Source organism: Aythya marila (genome assembly GCF_965140915.1).
Source record: "Aythya marila genome assembly, chromosome: 6".
Taxonomy (NCBI): domain Eukaryota; kingdom Metazoa; phylum Chordata; class Aves; order Anseriformes; family Anatidae; genus Aythya; species Aythya marila.
The window spans coordinates 19,136,010-19,161,058 of NC_139047.1; the positions used below are offsets into that span (position 1 = coordinate 19,136,010).

General features: G+C 36.3%; 1 protein-coding gene across 1 annotated transcript in view; it reads right to left on the reverse strand.

Annotated features, from left to right (window-relative positions):
• The window catches only part of MYO3B (myosin IIIB), a gene marked incomplete at both ends in the record, with an annotated part of 190,770 nt that overhangs the window by 159,984 nt on the left and 5,737 nt on the right, over positions 1-25,049 (reverse strand). The window contains 5 exons of the mRNA XM_082763227.1: positions 2,972-3,048; positions 6,359-6,458; positions 6,721-6,825; positions 9,112-9,246; positions 10,790-10,973. Of these exons, the coding sequence (XP_082619353.1) occupies positions 2,972-3,048; positions 6,359-6,458; positions 6,721-6,825; positions 9,112-9,246; positions 10,790-10,973 (601 nt within the window). The remainder of the gene's footprint in view (positions 1-2,971; positions 3,049-6,358; positions 6,459-6,720; positions 6,826-9,111; positions 9,247-10,789; positions 10,974-25,049) is intronic.

The window sequence follows — 25,049 nt, forward strand, 5'->3', positions numbered from 1 at the left end:
AAGCTATTTCAACAACAGCGTAACAGGCATCTGAGCATCCTGCAGCTGTTTTGCAGATTGGCGCACCTATGAAACGTGCTCAGTGTGGCTTGCATTGGCATGCAAATGTGACTATGCTTTATGGCACTGGGTTAGCGATTTTGATAAATCTTTCCAGTAAACAGGAAGGATTTAAAGCTAGCCCTGTTCCAATTTTGATGTGCTATGCACATAACATACATTGGTTATAAGCATGTCATATTTTCTGATCAAATCTATCTCAAAGTCTCTGCTTATTCCTGCAGGTTTTTACCTTATGTTAAGAATAAATACTTGCAAGCAGGATGAAAAATACTTTTGGTATGATTACTGCCTTTGATTGCAATTACTGATGCAAGACAGTACTGAAAAAAAAACCTTCTAATAATCTGAGTTCAATAAAATATTTCATAATATGAGGAGTATTTTTTAAAGGTTTCAGAATGTCTTCAGTGAAGGTGATTCCATAAATAATGCTTGCACAGTGGTTTCTAAGGTATCTTGTGTCTCCTTTGTGACGTAAACTGGTTGTTATGGAGATGGTAAAATATCAACCATTCTTTGTGAGACTGTACAAGATCAATTTTGGATCCGTTACAGCAGCTTTTTTTCTCTGCTCAGCTGTAATCAGCCTTCCTTAGCAAGAGAAAGGGATGTATAAAAAGTATAAAGTATTTTAAAACAAACAAACATTTACACAACACTTTAAACTGTTTGATGTACAGAAATAGACCCGCGTGCACTTGTAACATGCAAATTTCATCCCAAATTCAATTAAGTTTAATGGCCTTCAACGTAAATGAAGCTACTACTGTTATTTACGTTTAAGAGCATACAAAAAAATCAGACCACTCCCTTTTCATCCCCCCTTTTTTTTTTTTTTTTAATTTCATAAACTGTATCATATAAAAAAATGTATTTCTTACGGAGCGGTAGACAAAGATTAACGACTTTATATCTTAAAATCTTTAATTAGTTGGATAACCATTTAACCCCAAATTTACTGAAATTACATAAGGTACTTTTTTTTTTTAAAAGTGTGTTTTAACTTTCTCGAGCTTCATGAGATAAAGGGTTATGCCTGGAGAAAATTATATAAAAAAATATAGTCTAAGGCCATTGGCTAGGACCGCCACAGATTATTTTTCTCTGTTTTTAATCTATGCCAGTCCATGGGTCCCACTGTGCATATTCCCAGTCAGTGAAAGAAATCTGAACTTTAGGTTTTGGTACTCACAAACATACAGAGTCTTTGTACCACCTCACAAAGTCAACCAGCTGTAACTATTGTCTGTGTTACTCTGTTCCTGAAGTAAATCTTGTAAAAACAAATAAACAATCAGAAAACATAAAATTTATTGTCTAGTACTGGCTGCTTTTTAAATCTACGAGTAAAACTTGCTCAAATTTTACTATAATGTGCAACCATTGCTCTTTCACCCTGACATCTCTCCCACTGCATTGACACTTGTAACTGTTCAGTGGTGGGAAATAATTTCTTTAAACACAACATGCAAAACTTCCTAGATGCCTGTTTTACATTTTCAATTACCTACTTCCCTTCTACCATAGCATTTGAAAAACCTGTGAGCAGTAGTACAGATTACATGAAACTATTACATGGACTATACGTGAAAGTTGTTGTTCTTTCCTAGTAAACATTTAATTCTGGTTTAGTATTTACCTTCATACTATGACTGATTCCATGACATCAACACACATATGATTACGTTGAAATTTGCCATGTTGTAGCTTATTCAAATACTTTATTCATTACATTTTTTTTGGCCCAACTACTTCACATGACAGTCTGTGATTAATCTTAAAGAACACAATTAATTTAAGCTTAAACAACACACAGCTGAATCAGGGTTTTTTCAGTGTCCTCTAGCAGGACAGGAAGGTGGAATCTCCTTCTCCCACCCTGTAATTAGATGTATAGACAAGCACACCAAAACACACTCGCCCCTGCTATAAGACCAGCAGGACATAATACCCTAATGGAGAAGGAGAACTAGATGTTTGAAAATGCATTAAGATCTTCAAAAGAAAGACAAGTCAAAAATTATTAACAGATATCATTCTTATCTACTACTACTGTTCAGTGTGCATACTTCAGTTTAGCAGACATTAAATCCTCATTAATTTAACCTTTCCTTTAAATATCAGTGCTGCTTAGGCCAATATAGTAATAGATTAGGATGAGTGATGCAAGTTTTGGCTCCTGAAAGCACACACGAATAGCATAACAACTACTATTTTTTTTAATCTCCCTCTCCCACACTCAGAGTACCTACCTTCATAACTAAGCAAATGGATCAACAAAACGGATCAATTAGCCAACTGTAGAAAAACTGCATGCATTTTCTCAGAACAGAAATCCAACCATAGGTAACAAACCATGAACACATGCACACAAATATTCACACTGTGTAAGACGATGCCGGGCCAGAGCAGTGTCAGAAGCATTAGCCCAGGAGAGGATTGGTCCGCAAGAGACTGCAGATTTGCAGATTTCGGTTTCCCCCATCCCCAAGCTGTAAGATGTAGATCCCTATCTACTATATACCTGATAATTTTATGAAGTGTTCCCTTCATCTCTCATATTGGAACTTTTCACCTAAAAAGAATTTCTATAGAATTACATTGAGTGTATTTGATTGTGAAATCATAAAATTTACATGGAGACCCCCTGTACTTTATGGAAACATGACATAGAAGAAATTGTTGAACATTATTACTGTTAAAGAAATCAATTTTGTATATTCTAACAGGACATTCATCTTACTGAATAGGGGCCATAGATATAGAGGAAAGTAGAAACACAACCTAAGGTAACAAGAAGAGATACTTCTTTCGCATGCTGTGTGGAAAAAAAAAAAAAAAAAAAAAAAAATTATGCATTGCAATGAAAGAAGACAACCCAAACAGGATTAAGAAAACATTTGCCTACCTCAGGTGCCATCCAAAAGGGTGTTCCCACCGAAGTGTTTCTACGCAGCCGTGTGCTGGTGAGCTGGGCTGAAACACCTGCAATAAAACACATCCAATCTTGGCTTCAAATTCATTACCTCATTGTAATCAGTTTACTTCAAGTACCTGTGAAACAAACTTTGAGCCTGAGAGTACAGCTGCAGAATGCCTGGCCAAAGTAGGTGCAGCATTTGTACTGAATTCTTTGATTAATTTCCTTTTTTCCCATATTCATAGCTTGTCCCAGACAGACCACAGCTTGCTATTTTATTTCAGAATTGCTGAGAGATTCTTTGTGAATGACTCTCAGTTTGAAGCACTTTCATTCAAATTCAAAAAATTAATTGGCACCTAAATATCACAGACATGTAATCTGCTGTTTTCATGAATATAAACTAGAACACTTCAAATTGCAAACAGAATTTAAAACTTCTGTTCCAGAAATATTGCCCAAGTCTAGCTGAAATTTATTCCCTGAATACTGCTGGCAGGAAACTTGCTCACTGGAGTATTTGCTGAAGCTCCTGCTCAACAAAACATTTATGCACTTGCTTAAATCTTTCTCTGTGGAGAAAATCATGGAAGCTCAAGATCACATTGTAGCTTGTACTAAGAAGTTAAGCACGTGCTTAAAACAAAGCTTGTGCTTCACTGCTTTGCTGACTGGGGCCGGACTAGTGAAGCACAGCTGAAAAAAGGAAGGAAGGAACTAGAGCAAAATCAACCACCACTAAACAAATTAGAATGAACTTTCACAGCAAGTCTTTTTCTATGCTCTGGTCAATTTATAATTGAATTATAGAATTCAGGAGCATTCCAATAAGCTGACACAAAAGCAATATTGACTTAAAAATATTTCAAGTTAATATGGATTTAAAAAAAAGAAAAAGAAAAAACAGCTTCTGTGGTATTACCCAAGAAGAGAAACAGGTAGACACATATGACAGACTTGTGCCTGATTCCAATAAATGAGACTCAAAATTGTCATTTGTAAGTTAAATAGATTGCTGGCTCCAAGATTCAACTAGAATCATAGAATGGTTTTGGTTCGAAGGGACCTTAAAGATCATTTAATTCCAACGCCCCTGGCCATGGTCAGGGACACGTATCACTAGACCAGGTTACTCAAAGCCCCATCCGACCTGGCTTTAAATTCTGTATTTATTTTTCATATCAGTGTGATTGCAAGCCGTCAGTGATTTACTGAGTATCACTGTGAAACAGCTAATGGTGAGTGCCTACAAAAAGACTGCATTTAACTCTGATCTTTCTTCAGCTAGCCTAACTTGGAGCTGTATCTATGGTCATTCCAAAACAGTGCAGAATACCAAAGAGCAGAGACACAAAGTAAGAGGAATACAGTGGGAAAGAGAGAACGAACATGAGCATGAATGAATGATTAGTTGCAGATATTTCGGGTCAGCTTACACTATGGTGAATATTTATTCAAGTATCATGCTGTTGACAGCAGCTGAAGAAAGAAATATGTATCATGTTGAAAAAAACAAGTCGTAAAGTCATGCAATAAAGGCAAAGAATTGCCTTTATTCTCAGTTAAGGATATTTGTGCAATCCTCTCTATGTGCTAATATCCTTATGTACTGCCTTGAGTATGAGATCTCTCCTCCCCCCCTTCAAGACTGTCTCATTCTGTCGACAGAATGGACAGAGCTCACTGAGGTAGTCACTGAATACTTCCTTTTATCCCCATCAATTTGAATTCTAGTTCCTTATGTAGTATGCCCATCCAATGGGAAATTCAGAATTATTATTTCCTTTTCTTTTTGACAGCTTTCCTTCACTCCTTATCAAATAGTAAATCTCCTTAACATTCCTGCAAAATGAGGAAGGATTATTAGTTCCAGGGATTAACCTAAAAATATAAAATGCATCCACTGTTTTTCTGTACTTAATCTGAGACCTTTCAGTTTTCAGGCACTCCACATGCCTTAAGTATAGCTGTAATGGATCTCAGCTGCAGTTCAAGAACATTTAGCTCTTCTGCAAGGAAGGAAAAGGACTGGGTACTACGAAAATGAGAAACAGAGTGGCCATTTCTAAAAAGTTTGATGCAAATGACTTGATAACAAGAGAAACTCTGGCAGAAGCAGGAATAGTCTCCAATTTGAAGCCATTCAGATGTCTGAACTGCAAGACCGTTCTCTTTCTGAACCCTGCATTTTTCACAATGTATCTTCCACTTTCTGCAACAAGTGAGACACACAGTTCTACAATTTTGCCTGTGACTCAGTACTAATTCGTTCCCAGAGTCCCTTCTGTGACTAAGGCAGTGGGCTAGAGAGGAAAAAAGCAACTTCATGAAAGTTTGGTGCATGATACTTCAGACAGGAAGCACACAGATATGTTGCATCTCGGTATTTCCTAATGGTTAAATATTAGGAACACTTGAGTGTTTGGTCATATATTTTTCTTGAGGTAGTTGTATTTGTTGTAATTCACTAGTATTATTGTTTAAATTTAAATGTCACAGAAACACACGTACACAAAAAAAAAACATAGAAAGCGAGAGACCAAGAAGATGCCAGAAAGGTTGGTATTCTCATTTTCCTTCATGCTCTGCTAAGCATACATCTGTTATTCACACAGTACTATTCTCAATGATAATTACCTTATGTATTATATGGTTTTGCTAATAAATCACATATTACTAATAACCTGTTTCTGTTACCCACTAACAAAATTGATCATTCCATTGCATACATATCCGACGGACTAAAGCATCCCCTTATTTCTCTGAGTGCGTATTCATAGGAAGTAAAATGCTGAACCAAGTTAAATTTTATTGCCAGTCAATTTCTCTCTCCTTCTCTCTCCCTTCTCTTCTTGTTCTTACGATGTTTCCAGACTGCCATGCTAATATCTAACAAACAGCAGTAATCACAAATTAAATGGATACTGGGTTTTGGACCCATGGGACCATTTTACCTTCTGCTCAGAGGGAATAAAATGCTAGAGGCTAGCAAAAGTCATTTCAGAGAGAAGAATGGTTTCTTTTCATATGCAAAAGATTCAATATTTAAATTTAAATTAGGAGAATTACCCTGAAACTGACATACTTTGTGAAATGAAAAAAAGCTTTGTAAATAAAATGACACCTTCAAAGCTACTTTTAATTATTAAATTATTATGTTTATGCTTTTAAGCTAGAAGTCTATCACTGATTTTTTGCTAGAATTTTTATTCTTGCTGTATCAGGTTGCTTTTCCATTTTTCCTCCTCAAAATAATCTCGAGCATCCTCCTGAAAAAGTCTCTCATTATAGCATTCTGCCTTCCCAGCGGAAAGTAAACAGACGCCTTTGGCTAAACTGCATGTATCAAGAAAACAAATGGGAAGTGGTCATTACCAAAGTCAACGAGCTTGACTCCACCTTCTGTTGTCAGAAGAATGTTGTTCCCTTTGACATCACGATGAATGATCCGGTTATTGTGCAAATGCTGAAGGCCCTATATGCCAGCAGTAACAGAAATAAGTTTACTCCCTTATTTAAAAACAATTACCCTACTATTAGGGAATGTAATGAAGACAATCTGCACATAGTCTATAGAAACATCTGTCCACCAGATTACATGCTCAATACAACCCCTGCTGCTATAATGGCCCACATAATATTGTCAACATTACCATACTTTATAAATGGAAAATGTATGTATGAGATGAGTAAATTGCACCCTCTGCTGTCATTACAAGCCCAATGAACATACTTACCAAGAGAGCACCATATAAAATGTATGAGATTATAGCTTCATCCAATCGTTGGCCACACTTCAGCAGACCTTTGACAAGCTCTGTGACAGAACCTCCATTGCACAGCTGTGAAGGGGGGAGTTGCACAGGGAAAAAAAGCAAGACAAGTTCCCAGTTACTCAACATGCTTGGTTAGGCTGCGAACACCTACCAAAACCACACTACAGTAAAAGTCTGGGAGCAACTAGATTTTTATCTTGCAGTTATTTAGGTTGTCCTCCATACCTTAGAATATAATTCATTAACGATAATAATAATAAATCACAGCGACTTAGGTGGGGAAAGGGAAGTGAAATTTTATGAAGTGGAACTTATAAAATGTAATTATAAATCAAAATATTATTAACAGGACTGTATTTTGATGTTAAAAGAGGATTCAAGCCCAATTTAAATTACTTAGTATTTTCAGATTTGTGTGTTGTATTTCTGAAAAAAATGTTTTTGTGCAAAGAAAATGTCAGACAGAAAAGACGGATGCTCTTGATAACCGTGAGGCAACAAATTGCAGTCATTTTAAACTTTCACTCCATCAATGCTCCTGCTGGCAGGCAGTATAAAGTAGACAGAAACCATATCTTTATACTCCAAACTTGATGGCATGTGCTGCCAGCAACTGATATAAAGCATTTTGATCCAGGAAAGCTGTTTCTTGCAAGCATTTCACTAGTAATGGACAGCCATACAGCAAAAGAGGAGGAGAAAAAGTAAAATTAGAATCTTTGTATTTTTTCACCCACACCATTACTTCACTGTCCATGCCCTTCTAGTAGCTATTCCTCTGTTTAAGGTGTCTACTTCTCATCTTAGGCTATTATCAAAGTAAGATCCTGTTTGTAATGAGTAAATATGCCAAATCTATTCCTAAAGGGGAAAAAAAAAAAAAACTACAACATTTTTATTAGAGAATTTTTAAGTTGCACATTTAACAAATATATTTCATCAAAGATGAATCAAAGTGAATATTATGTGTATTTCGTTTTAATTAAAAAAGTGTTAATGTATAATATAAAAAGTCACTGTTACACATACATAAATTTGCATGTAAATTCCAAGAGATTAAATGGTTTGCCTCGTCTGGTAAACTTATCCATATAAGGAAAACAAATATTTTTTTAATGTCAACTGTCTTTTAAATTTTGGAAAACGTGCAACAAAAACCGCATGACATTAACATACTAATTGATAAATTCTGTACAGAGAACTAACTCTCCCACATTCTACATTCAATTTTGTTACACAGAAAACTTTGAAATTTTGCTGTACAAAATTTGTTATATGGAATACCATGTATGATATATCTGTCCAACATGCTACTCCAGAGATAAAAAAGAAAACACATGGGAAACCAAGCCCAAACTCAACACAGAGCCAGTATATATACAGTTAAAAACAAAAACAATAACAAAACAAAAATACTAAAGATTCTTTTTCAGTTGTCACTGAAATTAAATATGAAAGATTCAAACAGTTCATTCAAACAACATAATTCTGCAGTATATAGAAGGTAGATATATTGATGACATTCTACATTTGTTAAGTGGAAGTAAAGCTTCTCCATTCTGCTTCCAGTTATCATTCAAGACTAGGCAGTAGAATTTCTAAAATGATCTGTACTTAAAAAGCAAATGTTAACTTTCTTCAGTCTAGTTATAACTGAGTAAAATTTTTGAGTGGCCTGCTAGCTCTACTCATCAGTCTATGCAAAGCTCTGTATCTATTAAGCCTAGAAAACATTTACAAGTGCTCATCTTGCAACGATCTTTGGCAGTCACTTAACTGGCAACAAGACTACGAAGTGTTAGTTTCCACTTTTCATTGCAAGAATACTGACTGCAACTGAAGAAGAGATAATAATAAGCATTTCTGTTGCTAGTTTCTCGAACAACCAACCTCTAAAGTTCTGTAATATCATTTTTTTCCATTACATTTTCTTTCTTCACTTGTGCAATAGGAAGCATGTTTGTTAAGCATCCTCCATGTTACTCCTCATAACATTTTGCATTCCCTTTGAGAGCATAACCTCTCAAAAAATTAGAGAAATGTTTTATCCAATATTTTCCCCAACATGAAAAAAATAAGCTGTTTTTAGGTGAACCATTCTTATCAACAAGATTTGTTGGGTTTGGAGGAAAAATGTAGCTTCTAGAATAGAAATAAAATGCAAGGACGTTTTCTATTAAATAAAGTTTGTGTGATTTCCAACAGAGGACTACGACACATCATCTATCACCCTTTTTTTGATAAATAGCCCCTATCAGTGAATCATGAAAGTCAGTGACTCTTCTAGCAATACAGAACAGAGGCCCACCAACATTTGCTAGTTAAGATGTAATATTATCAAAATGTTTTTACCTCAAGTACTAGCCAGAGCTGTCCTCCCACATACTGATCTGCTTTGTAAAACATCCCATAAAATCTAACAACGTTAGGATGATTAGGAAGAAACTGTAAGATATTATATTCTGCTTCAATTTCTTCATCTACATCCTAAGTAGAAAAAAAATACAAAACATATAAACACTATAAGCCTGTTCAAAACAAAACAAAATTATAAGAACCATTTTTTAATCAGTTTGTAATTTTAAATAAAATTTTATTTATTTTTATGCATTTTTATTTATTTTAATGCAGCTGAAAATACTCACATGAAATTGTAAATTTAATCCACATCAAATCATGACACTTTTGTTTTTACATACAAAAACATGAAATCTGTGTAAAGTAAGTGGTTCTTCTTCAAGGATTCTTTTAATACATAATATACATAACCAGAAAATAAATAAAAAAAATAAACTGAACTATGCTTGGCTGTCTAAGTAATACATTTGCATGTGTATTAGTTTTTAACTTGTTTTCAAACATGCATATTTTTTAAGGTGCAGGCTACATGTAAACATGGAGCTTTGATTCATTCTTTTTTCTGTGGTCCAAACAGAACCATAGATGGGGCCACACAGAGAACAATTTCACAAAATCTCAAAGTGGAACACAATAAAAATAAAGACATTCTTAAGAGGAAAAGACAGACATACACCAGAAACCATTGAAGAGTGAAAAATCAAAATTTGTTAAATAAGGAAATGTTACTAAATATTTGTTAATGAAACAATTCTGTGACAATTACAAAATACTGTTTAATATCAGCACACAAGCTGCAATTCAGAACAGCACCTAAGCAGTAAATTTCTTTCTGCAGAGACTGCATGTATTAAAAAAATATATCATGCATTTACATGTTTCTTTTTTAACTATTTTTCCTAAAAAGGGTATAAGCTTATTTAGTACCTTTCTCAGATTTATACAGGAGAAAACCAAGATAATTTCTGAAGTGACAAATGACAGAAATTCAACTTTTCTTAGTAAATATATTAGCCTATTATGAACATACTCCATCTCAATCCAACCTGTACCACTGCCAATTAAATCTTTCACTGAAAACTAGGGCTTTGGTTCTCAAGGGAGGTTAGGCATTTAACTCCCACTACAACTGAAGCTGGTACAGAGCTACCTCCAAGAATCCATCCTGTGCTGCTCTTCTGTTTTTACCTTAACAATTGCTTAGCAGTGTTATCTACTTAGAGAAGATTACTATAAAATATCCTAAAGTTCACAGTCCTTCTGCAATGGAAAAAGTAGTTATTTTAGGGAGCACATAAAGTAAGAACATTTAAGATTAACGGCATTTTTTATTTCCCCTGCTGTAACAGGCCCCTAAAAGGGATTAATGTCTTTCTGCCTTCTTAGCATGTGCGTGCTCCAAGTACAGGTATCAAAATTTGTACCAGAAGAATAATATAGATGTATAAATTAAACTAGGCAAATGTCATCTTCAAATAATATGCAAGATGATGAAATTGTCAGCTGTACCTTTGAGATGCTGGTTCAAAACCATTTCTTTCCACCAATGCATTCTGTGAAAACATTCTCTCCAGGATGCTTTCACGTATCTCACACATTTGAGCTACATTTCACATCTGTTTAAAAATTCTTTAAAATTAACAATGAAGTTACGGTTAATGTTTTTACTTACACTAATAGGATCCAGTATCTTTACTGCTGCCAGACTTCCATCTTTCTTATTGGCAACCTTATAGACTTTACCATAAGTGCCTTTCCCAATAGTCTCTATAATTTCCCAAGTATCTGAGGGATCAGCTAATGATTCTAGTCCAATCATATTGGAGTTATATTGAAATAATCCATATAATGGCTTCCTGGAAAAAAAAGCAAACACAAATACAGTGGAAAGCCCTAAGCACTTCTGTACTAAAGCAGCAGTGTTATGATAAAGAAACAAAATGCTGTCCTAACTTGAGAAGAAATGCAGATGGAATGACAAATGAAAACCAGGCAGAAAGATAAAAATCAATAAATAGAGAAATGCAAAGAAAACACTGAGGACCATTTCTCTCTTGATTTTTTGAGATGGATCAACTAGCACCTCGTTCCAAATGACTTCAGACACACACCTGAATTTTAAGGTTTGAGCCATTTCCTTTCTAATATCTGATATCTGCAAACCTGCTTAAAATAACTTTTAAAAATCTACTCTCTCATTTACCTCTACAACATTTGCAGCATCAATAACAACTATCTGGCATGTGAAATTTAGTCAGAAAGAAATGTGAGCCTGAGTAGGGAAACTGAGAAGTTAAAAAAGAGCAAAGCAGCAACTGTTCAATCTGATTAAAGAAACAAATGTGCTTTCTGTTCATGATAGAGAAAAGAAGAACCTGCAATCAAGTTCACATGCAGTGCAGATCTGTATAGCGGTATTCAAAAATGGAAGCATGTGTCCATTTGCCTGCTTTGTTCCTTTTCCAGAAGAATTAAACTTTTAAAATTCCTTTAGATGCCAAGGAAAAGCATTTACATTTTATTAAAGTAATTTACTATACAGAAGGCACAAAACATGACACAAAACATTTGGTTTCTTGACAAAAAAAAAAAAAAGACGAGTGAAATAAAAGCTAGAGTTGATGGTCAATGTCATTAATCCATTGAGGGTCAATAATGTAAGTTATTAGGACAGTTTCTCACTGCTTGGATCCAATACATCATGCAGCAAATAAAGAACTGTATTTTGAATACATACAGTCAGCATCTCAACAGAGAAGCAGGTCAATTGAAAGAATTCACCAAAATCAGTGAACAGACTGGACTACGTGCACTGAAAACAACAGCCACAGAGATGTAGTTCCTGTTAAGACAGCCTTAAGAGCAAGGTTTGCTTGGGGAGGGGGGAAGAAGAATGCAAACATATGTGGGAACAGTTGCATATCAGGTTAGAGAAACAAACAAAAACCAAACACATAAGAACATGTCATTTTAATGCTTTGGGAGAAATACTACAGTCGTTCATATGCAAAGACATAAAAGATGACTGCAAACTGTTTTGATGCAACCCACAAAAATAAATAAATAAATAAAAACAAAATGCTGGTATTTCACTGTCACTGTAACCACTAGCCCATCACTCAGAATGTCCAGAAAATGATACATGGCACTCTTCGTACCAATGTAAAACAAACATCCAAGAAGACCTTAATGCTAAAATGCTAAAGCTGAAATGTCTTTAGGAAGAACTTTCTCCTTTCACATCAGGCCTCACACCTGTTCTGGGCTTTGAGCGATATACTATGGTGGCTTCTAGCTGTGAAAATCTTACCAATGGCCTCCCCAGAGAGAGCCTCAGCCTATCAGAGACCTACGGATTACAAGAATTTCATGATTTCTGCCACCAGATGGAGAAAACTTCTCAGTGGTTAAATCTGTTCCAAGTGGGCAAGCAAAATAGCCCACACCAGATGCTGAAAAATTACACTTCGGCAATTAACTCTATTGGCTGGGGAACATCTTACACAAAGCTATTTGTGGCTGCACACACACAAGCTATTTGAGGAATGACTAGATGCCTACTGCACTCCACCAAACCCTGGTTTGCATACTGTAGAATAAAGCAGAGCAAAAGTAAAAGCAACTTGATGGAGTACAGACAAGCTGCTCTCTGGATAAAACAGGGGCAAATAGCACGACTGATTTATTTTATTTATTTATTTTGGTAAATAGGAGAGATAACACACTAATTTCAAAATAAATCCTGTAAGAGCTTACCAAGATAGACAAGAGCAAAACAAAAATTATTAACATAGTTCAGCTACTGACAAGGTTTCTCTCCGCTGTCCATGAAATGAAGCATCCTCCACCAAGAAAGCAGATTTCATGGGTTTCTCTGTAACACCAGGACTCTCTGAAAACCTTCAGCAGTTGGAACAAACCGAGTTAGACCACATACAACAAACTAACTTTTTCTGATGGAAAAATCATAAATAACTTTTATGTCTATTTAAAGAAAATATCCCTGTGAGAATGGCATTAGAGTCAATAACTGTGTCTTATTACCACTTAATGGTAAGACAAGCAGACTACACATATTGTCTGATAATAAAAGCGTGGACATGGCACATGGTTTAGTGATAAGCCTCAGTAAGTCAGGTTGATGGTTGGACTTGATCTTGAAGGTCTTTTCCAACTAAGATGATTCTCAGAAAAGATAACGTAAAAGAAATAAGGTTATAAACAGTTCCCACGTTATTTTGCTCCTTGTGGAGCACAGTTTTCTTCAATGGCTTTAAACGGTCCCAAAAATAACCATCTGGAAAATTACATGGTATTTTGCTAGTCCTACTATGATCCTCGCTGTTGATTCACAAAGCTCAAACTATATTGTGAAAAGAAAAAAGAACCTACACATTATAACTACACAGATATTTTATATGATGTAACTACTTCTGGAATAAAATCAACAATTTTTTTTGGAACATTTATTATTTCACAGCTATCTTTCACAGAAATCAAGAGGGACAAGAGGGACTCATAAGCAAGGAAAACAGTGCCAAGAATGGCTTCAGAATTACAGTTCTGTTTTCAGTACTGCCTTACTGAACTTTCATACAACAGTTATTTGCCTATTGCCTTCCAACAGGCACCCTTTTTCTAGTTCACTGTAAAAAGAGATATCCACAGAGGTTTTGAAATTAGTAACAGCCTCACTCCAGCCTGGTGCTTATACAGTGGTGGTATACAGCACTAGACAGTTTTGAATTCTGACATAGCTGGAAGGGACATAATAGCACTTCCAGTCAATACTAGTGAAACAATCAAACATCCTGTTTCCATATGAACAATTCTTGCACACTACTAATTTCTCAGCATTCTGTTTGTTGAATCCCTCTGCACCTCTTGTGAAACAGCTAGCTAATACTCTTATAGCATCTACACAAACGGTGGAAGAATGAGAACGCTGTACTCAGACGTATTTCACTATTTGTAAGGAGCTCAATATTGCTTACGAATAACCCACAGACGAATAACCCACAGACAGAAGAATTCAGAAGGCAAAGTTGACATAATCAGCTATGGCTTCAGCCAGCCATGACAGCCCCTATTCTGCTGGCTACTGATGGTCACACCAGGCCAGCTACCTGAGAAGCAATTGTTAGGGGAATTAATGAACCACTGAAAGGCATAAGAAAATCAATAGTCAGAACAGCTTCCTCTGCTAGTCTCCTCCTGCTGTTCCTCACTGGCTAGGTTAAAACAAAGAAGATGTCAATATCCTGAAACAAGCAAACAAATGAATCTATGAACACACCATCCTGTAACTGTTCTCAAGTGGTCACAGAAAAGGGCATTGGAGAATGTCCTGTGCGCTTTTCTCTAGGGAATGAAGGTCAGTGACGGAAGCAGACGGAAAAAGATAGAAGTATGTTCAAAAGCTGTTATTGATGCTATACAACGTATGAACAAAAAGGACCATACTTCAATTGATCACGTTGTTTCACTAGGCCAACAGGAGAAAAAAGATAGGACAATCAGCAACACAACTGCTATTATTTATAGATGAAAGGTAGGTCCCTGAAAACACTCCTACTAAATTCAGTCCACAGAACAAGCCTCTGTTGAATACAGAAATCATGAAACAGACTCCGTGGGTGTTCAAAATGGAGACATAGGGGAAGTAACTGGGAAACATGTTCTTCTCCCTTTTCACATGCTCCAACTAAAACTTTTTAAACCTCTTATGAACTGTACTCACATACATTTTCTTTCACTACAAACAGTTCTAAAATATATTAAGGAATATCTTTGTTACTTTCTTTCCTTCTGCATTCTTTTCATGGATGCATTGGATAACCTAAACTTTTAGAGTTGCAAGATCAGCCACAGGACCAGGATAGAGAGCGGACTGTGTCCAAAGGTACTTCTGAGGACAGTGTTGTGAATACTTGCTTCCTTGTCTTGTCCTTGCTGAGCTTGTTGTTATGCTTTCAGTCCATCATAGCATGAAACATAAATCATATTCTTGAGTTTAACCATAAAAAAATGCACACCAAACACAAACCGACATCATGGCAGAAAAACCTAAATGTCACTTCTTCATTCAGTTATATGGGTCCAGAAATAGAGAAAACTTGGTTAATGCCCAGCTGTGTTATCTGCTTCCACTTAGGGATCCTTGTAGTACAACACATACCTAAATTCTCCATGATGAATATTCCATTCCATTAAAAAAAAAAAAAAAAAAAAGCCCAAATGCATCATCATGTGGGTAAATGGGCATTTACTATCCATCTAGTAAAGATATGTGCCAGCCTGCTAAGTCAGTACAATAAATCTGACATTTCTGCAATACTTGAAATAGAAGATTAACAGCTTTTTTAATTGTATCCTGTGTAAGATTATAAGCTTAATTCAATTTGTTGGATCAAATGCTTGAGTCTAAAACAAAACTCTCCTGGAAGATCCCGGAAAACGCATATCAGAAAAAAAGTAGGTGCCTAATCCAGACAATTCAGTGCCATGTTTTCACTCAGATCATTGCATCATTATCTGTTGCACTGTAATTTTTAAAGTAAATTCTTACTGCAAATTATGTTTATGGGTAAAGCATTAATCTTTTTACAGGAATGCTTGATCATCTCTGTATCAATAATATAGATCAAACAGAAAAGACAACTACTCTGGGGAGAAAAATACATCCTCTGAATTAGCCATTTTCGTAAGTGAACAGATCCAGGGTGCAGGTAGGCAAGGATAAAGTACAGCTTGGCCCCTGACCAGCTCTTCTGCAAATATAATGCAAAATATAATAATATAATTCTGCAGATAGAATAACAGTAATAACTACTTGGTATGCATTTTCAGTTTTTCTTGGTGGCCCATGCCAGATCAGGAGATGTTGCTGATTCTGTTGCTGGGTCACTTACTTTACTCTAGAACTATCTGTCACCTCATCTTGCTACTCCCAAGTAAGCACCACAATGCTCTTGAGAAAACTTCTACAAGCTTCAAGTAAACACTATCAGCATTTCCCTCAAAAATCATGTTCTACTTCCCAGAAATTCATTCTGATGCTTCTTTCTTAGCCTGGACCCATGGCTTCATGTTCATTATAGGCTACTGCCTGTAACGGCCATACCAGTTGCCTTGACCTGAATCCTCTTTCTTGCTGAAAGGAACATGCAAACGATGTGGCAGCAGCCTTAAAGAGAGCTGCATGTACAGAATGGGGCTGCGCACTTTAAGTTTAATTAAATGCTGCCTCAATCAGCTACATAATCAAGGATGGAACAAGATATCATAGAGGTTCTCTAGAGTAGGAAAGTCTTAAAGATGAGGGTGAACTGAAGCCACTACAATTTTTTAATAACAATGATCTCCAGTATCTCTGAAAATTTTGTGGGGCTTTGATTCTCTTCCATCTCATCTTCACTGATAGAACAAAAGTGAAAACTCTGAAAATTAGCAAGATGTATTATTAATGGCAAATGACACTGCCAGGGTTTCTGGAAGGTACTTTGTATTTAAAAATATATATATAATGTAACCAACAGAAAAAAATTGTATTAATTGGTGAAAGACCGAATGCTTTGCTAACACTCCTATTACTGCAAAAAAAAAAAAAAAAAAAAAAAAAAAAAAAAAAAAAATCACCTCCTGCACAGGATAAACAAGGTATTTTTGAAGAGCTGTCTTATCCAGTAAGGTAAAGGGAACCATGCTGCTGGTATATAAAATCTTCTACTGAAGGTTTCAGTACCCCTGAAAATAAACCTACTGATCATTCATGAGGAATTACAACACGTTTCATTTGTCTGACTGCTAAATTAATCAGTTCCATGTCTACAACTCCGATCATCAAATGTTAAATAAGATGGTCTACCTAGCCAGTTACCATGATAAAATCAGTAACTATTACATTATAAATACAACAATAAACAGAAAGACCCACAAAATATTAAGCAGGAATTATTATCCAGGATCAGATCCAAATTTCTGAAAGCCATTTACCAACTCAAACAGGAAGTTCTGATCAGTTGCATTTCTATTGCAAAAATACTATTTATATTAGCCATCTAACCAGAATTCCAACAAACAAAATATACTAAGCAGTTACAAATGACTAACAGCTAACATATCAATTTCACCTCAGGCTAGGAACTCAGCATTAAAATGAAGTTTATAATCCCATGAGCCCATTCAGTTATAAACTGCAGGTGGCAAATCAAGTGACTACCGGCTACTGTCCCCATGTGTGAAAAATCAATACCTAAGAAGGTTTTCTCCACCTTCTCTGGCAGCAATTTAAGAGGGCAAACAAAACACATGTGTTAGCGTTAAAATGGAAGGATGAAGGGCAATGAACAGAACAATGACCCTTAGACCAAAACCAGCCTTCTCACTTCAGTCTAACCACAAAAGCCTGAGATGCTTTGTGTACAGATGACCAAAAAAATAATAATCTAAAACAGATGTAGGAGAACTGAAAGAAAACAACTGCAAACTTACATTAGCGACCTACTTTCTGAAACCAGCTTTTATCAGATTTTTCTCCTGCTAAGGATATTGGAGTTCTTCAGAATTAAAAAAGGTTCCTTCCAGGGAGCACCTGTATCTGCCAGTGCTGCGCAGAACCATGTGTTCTGCATGCTACTTCCCATGTCCCGTACTAGACAATACACTGTGTGTTAGCTTAAGTTGCTGTCACAGAGGGTACAGATAAACTGGTTGAATCCTAGCAGCTTCACTTCGTTAATGCTAAAGATCAGTGTGACACTAATTGATCCTGAGCCTGATCTATTTATCAAGTCTTTTACATGCTGAAGCTGAAGAATTAAAGCCACTCGGTCATTCACAGAGAGTGAGCAACAGAACTGCTCAGTTTTTTTGAAGGGATATTCCTACTGTTTCACAATATACTTTAATTGTATAATGTAATCAATCATAATTCATCACCATAGTGCTCCAGTATCACTTTTACAGCAGTTTTATTCTAATGAGGATTTTACAGAACACTCTCCTATATCCATAAGAAAAATAATAATAAGCTGTTAACTGTGATACAAAGAGCAGTTCTCAGTGCTAACAATGACTCTTGCTTAAGATGAAGTATTTTCATCAGTAAGCTAGTTGTTATGCATTACCAGCATGTGTGCAGTAGCCTACCGTGACACCAATTTGCATAATTTCTCTTCTCTAACAGGCTTCAAAAATAATAATAGGCATATGAGATAGAATCTATTAATTTTAAACTTCCTTCAGCAGCTATCTTTATGGAGCAGTTATCAAAAGAACCTTTAAAGAATTAAGTTTAATAAATTATAAATGTATTATTCGGGTTATACTATCTGGGCCGATAACCATCTAAGTTGAATTCAGTAACAAAGACCAAAGCAAATCCACAAGCAATTTGTTCAACATGTTTCCAGAAGAAAAGTCTTACAAAAATTGCAGGACAATGTCAGTGTCTGCTGCTGTTCACAGTTAATTATTGAACTTGAAAATCAGTTAAAGATTTTAGGGTACAGATACATAAAAGAGAAGGACAGATAGCGATATGCATACAAGCTGCTCTGAGTTGTTATACCTATATACAATATTTAATATTGCCTTAATCTACAGCAAGAAACAAAGACAACTTTGTTTTTTTGCTGGCCTGAACCCCAAAGAAAGACATTACTATTTGTTAATATTTTAGGCAAGCAGAAAAATTCATATGTCAGCAAACTCTGATGGGAAGCTAGCTTTGGAAAGGAAAGTGAAAATAGCTTTCCACACTGTAACATAATAACTGATGGATCTCTTCTCATTTCCATGACTTCTGTATTTGTATACTCTGATCTGCATAACAAACAACACTGCTGCAACACCATAATTCTCCCAGATACTAACCTGATAAGAAATTGCACTTTGTGATTGCAAAGAGGAATTTAGATCTGGGTGCACTTTATTATACATTCTGATACATGGTCACCAGTAAGAAAGACCTGATTTGTCTTTATTGTACAAGGGAAGATGCCTGAATATCTACCACAATTTACATATGGGCCTAATCTCCACTAATACAAAAGCACATTACCAAAGTACTCAGCCATCCATTGAGGGAAAGGGGACAAGCACCTTGGGAGAAACAACAGATGCCAACATGAGCATGAGCAAAAACTCTCAGAGCTTGCTCCTGCCAGGTATTACACACTGAGAAGCACTAATCAATTCCAATCCCTACTGATTCAGGGGATTTGGCGGAGATTAACACCTGCAAAAGCTGTGATCTTGAAGAGAGAACAATTTAGTAATAAAAAATAAAATAAAATAAAATAAACTCCATGAACTTTCAGAACAGAATTTAAACACAACACAAAACAAAGAAACAAAGTGGCCTCTTTTCTGAGTTCAACTCCTGGACTGCTGCAAACACTCCTGAAGAAGGTTAGGAGAGTTACAAAGATAAAATGTGGCTCATAAGGATGGTTTACTATGCACTGGGTACAACAACTATCACCTGGAAAAAACAGCCTTTAGCAGTTCAGTATCAGCTATTCAGTTATATTTTACATACTGTTCAGTTTAGGGTACAGCTCTGTGTTCAATACTGTAGACTTTCAGAACTTGAAAACTATTTTGTGACACCATTCAACAAACACAGAAGATAGATAATATACCCCTAGGTCACCACAAGCAGCGCTGAACTGGGAAGTCAGTTGAGACTTTCACCATAGAAGTAAATGAGACTGTATGCTCAATATGCACAGGATGCAGCACTATGTTTGCATCACATTTTTAACAAAACTATGACCTACAGACATTATGTTCTACGTCACAGAGCAATAGGTCGTCTTCCACAATGAGAATACCCACTGCAAACAACCCCAGTTCCTACCTTCTGTTGAATCTAAGAGTATCTACTAAAAGAGCAAAGCTTGAAAGAGAGTAAAAGCACGATAAACAAAACAGCAATTGACACCATCCAGTCAAGAAAGATACAGAGCAATGTGTTGTAAGGATCTTACTGTAGGATGCTCCCGTTACTAGATAGCATTATAAAGTATTTACATTTCAAGTACAATTCAATGAGTTGGAAGAACTCATAAGATACTTTTGACTGTAACTGATGTCCTTACCACACAAGCCATATTTATACAAGCTTCAGGTTCTCTATTTGGACAAATTAGTACCTGACTCAGAGATATATTGGAAGGTACCACCTACACAGACATTGCCAGCATCTCTCTGAAGATTACAGCAACATTACACTTGATAGTCTGCTGGAATGTCCACACAGAATCCTCATTGCCTGTCCCCAGGTCACTGCAGACAGACAATCCCATGGACTGGTACATTTATAAGTGTCCCTTGAGGCTCAGCGCGTGTGCATATTGGCTTCACTGTCTGCTCCTGTCACAGAAATGCGACCTGTGGACCAGCTCCGCTAGCTGCACAGGTACGCTGGCAGCTCTTTCCTGGTGCCCTGACATCCTCTTGCAGCGCTCTGCAATAAGGGTATGTATACTTACAATGTGGAACACTTCAATATGCAGACTTAACAGGGTTTCTGAAGACCACTTTAATTTAGCTATTACATGGAGCATAAGTGCACAGTTAAAACAATAAACACCTTGTCATAAAAATTCCCTGTCTCCACTTTCTGATAGTGCAAATTCTTTCACCTTAACCCACTATACTCAGGAGTCCTCAACATCTTCTTTCAAACTTGTACCATTCACTCTGAAACACCATGGATCTTTTATAAGTCACTCCTCCCGATCTCAGTAGCAAGCACCCTTTTGTTAACAGAAAGGCTGATTTTCCTTTAAAACAGCTGGTAATAATCTTTGTCCCTTAATCTCTCAGCCTTCATCCTTAGACAGTTCCTCTTCAACCCCACTGTGTAACCAAAACCTCCCACTGAAGTCTGCCTCCCAGTTTAAGCTTAAGGCTTCATATCTGACTTGTCACATGGATTATTCAACACATTTAAAGCCATTCATTCATCAGAATTTTCTTCTTTATTAGCTTTTGGCAGGCGTAAGGTTTATTTCAAACAATCCACAGAAGCAAAAGTAGATCAGACAATGCAAATACACCCCCATCCAAATCATGCTTGTAGCCTGAGAAACTTAGACACAAACTTCCCAACATCAAACTGAAATCATATACTGCATGGAGATTCCCTAAATTGTCCAAACTGTCAATATGCTCACATTATATACACATTTCTGTAAAAGCACTTTCCTCACACCACTACTATTCACACATTAGAAGGTTTGTTGAATAGTCTAGAACACCAACGGTTGCATCAAAAAGATAATCCCGTGGGGGTGTTCCAGCAAAAACAGTATTTTGTGCTGCTTTTTGGAAATTGCCATATCTGACTGATATCCTTGTTGTATCAATTGTACAAAGGTAATTTTCTACAATGAATTATTCATTTCCTATTGTTATCGGACATCTGAGATAGTCATAAATATTTATATGACCAGTTAATTCACTAATGAAAACTGAACTCCTTCTAAAAATGGGATGTTATCTCAGAGGAATGCTGACCTAATGTTATGCTTAACCTTTACATTAGTGAAGCCAACTACCATATGAGACGCAATTACAGAAGCTGGAAAAAATTATTTTGAAGGCAGAGCATAGGAACAGGTTAACATATCAGGACAGAACGATGTTGTCTGTACCCTAGAAATATTATTCCACTTTTCCCTATCTCTAATTTCCCAGTTTGTAAAATTGGGAATAACATTCTCTACCCTTACACTCTTTTTGCAATCCTTGGGTTTCTCACTACCATTCCAGAGAGGTTTCCTCTTCAGAAATAGAAATATCTCTTCATTTTAGACATTGAGTTATTGGTTTGTGCATTTGCCTCTGCAACTTCATTATCCTTCACAACCACTAAGAAATGTTTTGGGCTGCTAGCTGCCTGAGAGTAGTTCACTACCACCTACAGATTGCAAGAGCCTACAGGCACAAATTCCTCGGAGTTAGCCGGCTGTATTGATATCATCCCTCACTCAAACCAGGTCAATATAAGCTGCTAATAACAGGATTTATTTACTATAGCCACAGTAGACAATGCAGTTCACCAAGGTTTACAAAGTCACAAGAGAACAAATATTAAAAGACACAAGTCTATGCCCATCTAGACTTAAATCAGCCTTACAGGTTTCTCACATCTAATAATTTCACAGGTCTTTTTCAGCTTATATACCCTCACAGAAGAGAATCCTACTTCAGCAATCATTTTTGCTTTACAATCCATCCCTGTCTCTGGGGTAACTCCTCTTTTTCCCCTCCCCTAAAACACAAACCACTACTTATTCATCTAAGAAGGGAGTAATTTGTTCCTTCCATCAAACTACTGCTTGCCACCTTCTGGAGAGGCTGATGTGAACAGTTTCACCTGCCCCTTAACCTACTTTGGTGATTACTCACATCTGACTGAACTTTTCACAAGCTGTCAGCCCCTTGCGAAGCATGACAGTAGCTGCTAAATCTCAGAAACAAGACTCTGTATACATTTACATTTTTTTATATTTGTTATCTTATAAATTAACAACCATACTTCAAGGAGACACACTAATCAGGGTGTTTGTCTCGTTTAATTGTGTATTTAACAACAAATGTTGCTGGAGTTACTGGTTCAGCATACAATCCTATTTTTGAGGGATGTTGTAACAAAGCAGATCCAAGGCAGGGCTACAGATCCCTTGTCTAGTTCAGTCCACAACATGGGGGAAAACACTGCTGTCATGAGTCTGGAAGCAGAGGCACTACTGGGAATAGTAGAAAATTGTACAAATTACAACTACTTCTTTCCTCTTGTCACTGCTGAAAGAGATCATTAAAAGAGCTTTACAAAGACTGTTGATTTTAAAACTGCAAATTCATGTGTCTTATCTTCAGGGAAAAAGGATCTCAGACCTACTGTGATTTCAGTAATGATTCACTCAACTCCTGGGCTCTGGGAACACAAAAATGAGGAGGAAAATTGAGGAGCTGTAAACCATGGTTCATTCTGTACCTTCAACTACAGGATGCCAGTGAAAAGTAAAGAAAAACAGCTAGGCGATAGCAGTTTTTTTCTGATGCAGTTTTTTCTAATTTACAATTTTCTGCTAATTCAGATGTAGAAAGGATATACAGTGCAGTGTTACAAAAACAGAAGGAATGAGGCACTCCATGTAAAAATTACAGCCATTGAAAATTCTCTCTATGTGTACAAAGAAAATAATGAAAATCCATGTCTGTCAAATGATGAAGATACAATCATGCAAGTTTGGGAGTTATATAAGTTCCTGATAAAAGATCTTATCATAATTATTCAAAAGGAAAGTACTGCAAAATCCAGAATTACTCCTTGACAAGGCAATTAGATTTTGTCAGGAGGTGAAGTCATCCACGCCAGAATTAATCTTATCTTGAGTGGGTTGAACTCTGACACAGCAAAGGAATCCAAAACATACCAAGAAAAGAGACCTGCAGCAGAGAGACAAGTAAGCTCAGACTTGAGCAAGATCAGCAGGCAAAACTGCATATCGAGTGTAAGAACCAGCACAGAATACTGCTCAGCACATCAAAAGATACGTGAGAAGCACAATGGATTACATCATTTTGTGAAAGTCTGCAATGTGCCTGCTTCAGTCAGGAGCTGCATTTAACAAGAGCCCATTGTCCTTGGTCCCTACTAGAGCTAAATGACAGCTACGTACCCCAGTCATTAACACCCAGTCCCTAACCCACAGACTTGGTCTCCTGGCCAAACCCTAAGCCTGCCTTGCTGCTACGGACTTGTCTGGCAGTCATTGGACGGTTGGCTAACCCCCAGCCAGACAATTTTTTCATGGTCTCTATTTTTACTTGCTTAAAGAAAGACTGATGAAGATATGCATGCTACAGCACTGCCTGTAATAAATGATAAATTTAAGAATTCACAGACTTTTAGACTAAACTTTAATGGTCATATCTTACACTAGATACTCGTTACATATAACATGCACATTCAAAAGGATGTGGTGTTTAATATACAAGATACATATTTTGAGGTAAACAAACCTATTTTTTTTAATGCATACATGTACATGCATAGAGTATACAATCATTTGAGGACATAAGGATACATTGCTCTTCCTTAACTAAGTAGTTATTCAGACAACTAAGATTTAACTATGCAAAACCTCAAACTGTAAAGCTGAACCCTGTTTCAGAACCTGCTTTAAAAAATCACCTGCCCCAAAAATAACTTTCAAACTTTATTTTTTTCTTCCTCCAATTAAATAAAAAGTTCTTCCAAAATTCTCATGACTTAGAATTTATTATTCAACAAAATTAGTCTTTGTCACAAATTATAAAATGATTCTGATTCTTTAAGTCTCTTAAGTTCATGGAAGTGTAAGACTACGTCCTCTGGCTGATGAAATATTCATACCCATTTGTCATCGGGACTTTAATAAGTAGGAATATAGCCTTTTCTCTTTTGTGCAATACAGAACTGACAAAGACCTTTCCTCCACTTAATTTTGAACGTTGGATTAAGATGCTTCCTGAAACACTCGTATTAATTTCCCTTTCCTGTACAACACAGTAGAGGACATAAGTTAAAACTTTCTGAGAAAGATGACTCCGTATTTCAGGTACACAAATAAGGTTTATGTATTTGCACTATCCAAAGTTTACAGAAGTTTTCATCATTAAAACATCACACTTCCATTTTCTGCATCTCTTCAGATGGGCCATTGTTAAGGCTCAGAGAAATCTGAATAACGTCCAGGTTAGACCACAGATCTATGTACAATGTTCATGGTATCCTTACAAGAAATAGTCCCAGTAGCATTAATCCTCACAATTTCTTTTGGCAGATATTCATGTTACTTTGAGGCTGCACTCCAGACAGTTTTTACTGATATACAGATACTGATGTACAGACAGAAGAATCACTGGATGTA